General features: G+C 36.2%; 1 protein-coding gene across 1 annotated transcript in view; it reads right to left on the bottom strand.

Moving 5' to 3' along the window:
• The window catches only part of LOC109235132, a 4,100-nt gene extending 2,259 nt beyond the window's left edge, over positions 1 to 1,841 (bottom strand). The window contains exons 1-3 of the mRNA XM_019401096.1: positions 1,436 to 1,841; positions 1,063 to 1,209; positions 791 to 964 (exon numbers count right to left, since the gene is read on the bottom strand). Of these exons, the coding sequence (XP_019256641.1) occupies positions 791 to 964; positions 1,063 to 1,209; positions 1,436 to 1,729 (615 nt within the window). The 5' untranslated portion in view covers positions 1,730 to 1,841. The remainder of the gene's footprint in view (positions 1 to 790; positions 965 to 1,062; positions 1,210 to 1,435) is intronic.

The raw sequence follows: 2,187 nt of genomic DNA on the forward strand, positions 1-2,187 counted from the left end.
GAGAAAACAGAGAGAGGCGAGAGAAAGGGAGAGGTGAGAGGGAGGGAGGGAGGAAAGCCCTCAAACGAACCAGTGTCTTGGCTAAGGTCTAATGCACCAAGTTTTCACTCTCTCCAGGTTCACAATCCTGAAAGAATTCCCAAAAAACAGCACAATTGCTCTTGATCCAGTGGCTAGTTTTCCTAATTTCAGAGTATATAAGTATTAGGACAAGTTTCTCTTCAGAGATTTATTTGACAAGTACAGCAACTTGGATATCACATATAGTTTAGATATATGTTTCAGGTCCTCAATGCTTCCTTCATCTCAAATAATCACACTTAACTTACAACTCAAATATTTGATCACTCTAGTATTCAACTAATAACATTATCTCATACAAACATATTTTGAAGTTCAGTAATTTAAACAAACTTGAACTTTCATGTGGTTTTCTTTTATCAAAAAGCTTTTCAACCCTCTATTTTTGAGAGTTTCTTCTTCTACTACTTATACAATTTTAAACAAAATTAATATCTTGATCTGCATGTGGTGTCAAATAGTGTTGCATAAAGTTAGATACAAGTAACATTTTGTCTAGTAAGAACTTATATCTACCATCAACAGCTAGTTGGTTCTTAATGAATGCTAATTTGTCGCGACTAATCTAAACCTTGCAGCAGCCTAATGACTTAAAACTCATGTGGTCTTCTATGAGATCGTTAAAGTTATGAAACTTGAAGACTAAAGCTAGAAATTTCAGCATGCCAAAATATAAACAGAATTAGGAATGAATAGCAGTTCTCATTACCCTAGGCCTGACGACTGGGAAATCCAAAGAACCTTCCAAACTTCGCACCACCTTAGCTTGAAAATACAGCTTTTCGCCATCAGATGTCTTGACAGTAAGAGTAATATAGAAATGGAAGTCATGACAGCCACTTCCATTCACCTTAAGAATTTTCTCGACCACATATTTAGTGCCCTAATATTATTAGTACAAGGGAACGCTTTTAGCTTTCTAGAGAAAACAAAAGGAAAAGAACAACTGGAAAGACAATAGAAACTGTGAAAAGAGCATACCTCTCGAGCATTGTATGTATCAAGTGCCTTTTGAGCATAATCTTCCAACTCCTTAACATTCTCAGGATTATTTAAGTACCCTGTCATGGGCCAGATGGTCACCATCGAGCATCCACTAGGACAATCTTCATATTTAATGTCAAAGCCCTAGCAAAGTACAACTCAACCAATCACACACAAACATCACCTACTGCATGCACCAGAGGCATAGTTACTTATAGTAGTAAGAAAGACATGTAAGAGCTAAATAATAAAGCAATAAACAAAAGAAGGTAGAACATATGTATATACACATAATGGGATTAAGCAGAAGAGATAATATTTGTGTGGCGAAAATTTAGGAAGGATACAAAATACTACTAATTGAATATACCTCGCTCTCTTTGATTTGTTGGCGGTACCTCTGCCAAAGAGCTTTGTCGACCTTCTGATTGCAGCAAGGGCAAATTCCTTCTAAATAATACTTCATGACGGGAGCTATAGTATCCTCCTGAATTTCGCAATCTGAATCCGATTCGGCTGATAAGTCTCCGCTTTGACCTTTATCTCCATCTCCATCTCCATCTCCCTCGTTCAGCTTTTGTTTCTTCTCCGGCGGGGACCGAGATCCTGCGGTTGACAACGCTGGTGATGGTGGCGGTGGCGGTGATGGCGGCGGCGACAACATGCTTCTCTCCAACGAAACAATTACATATGGAGTTTCTTGCTCACTCTAATCTATGTACAACTTTTAATTTGCACCCTATTCTCTTAATTTTCGTAATTTCCCCCCTAGCGTATTCTATTATCTGTCTTTTCCAATTTATGTGTCAAATTTTGAAATTTAAACCTTTTAATTTTAACAGAATTTGAACATAAAATCTTTAGTTCTTTTTAAAAATTAAATTTACATATTACGTAAAATTAATAAAAGCCAAATAATTAACAATTGAAATATTTAACTAGCATATGCAAAATTTAAAGGTAAAAAAACTTGTTCCACCCCCGAAATTAAAACACCGTCACATAATTTGTATGGAGCATTCTACAACAACAACAAACCCAGTTTGAATCCATAAATGGGGAGTATGGAGCATTCTAAATGGTAAAATAGGAAAATATTGTTCCCTAAAAAATGACATTGCC

The sequence above is a fragment of the Nicotiana attenuata genome, chromosome 12 (assembly GCF_001879085.1).
Source record: "Nicotiana attenuata strain UT chromosome 12, NIATTr2, whole genome shotgun sequence".
NCBI classification, from domain to species: Eukaryota; Viridiplantae; Streptophyta; class Magnoliopsida; order Solanales; family Solanaceae; genus Nicotiana; species Nicotiana attenuata.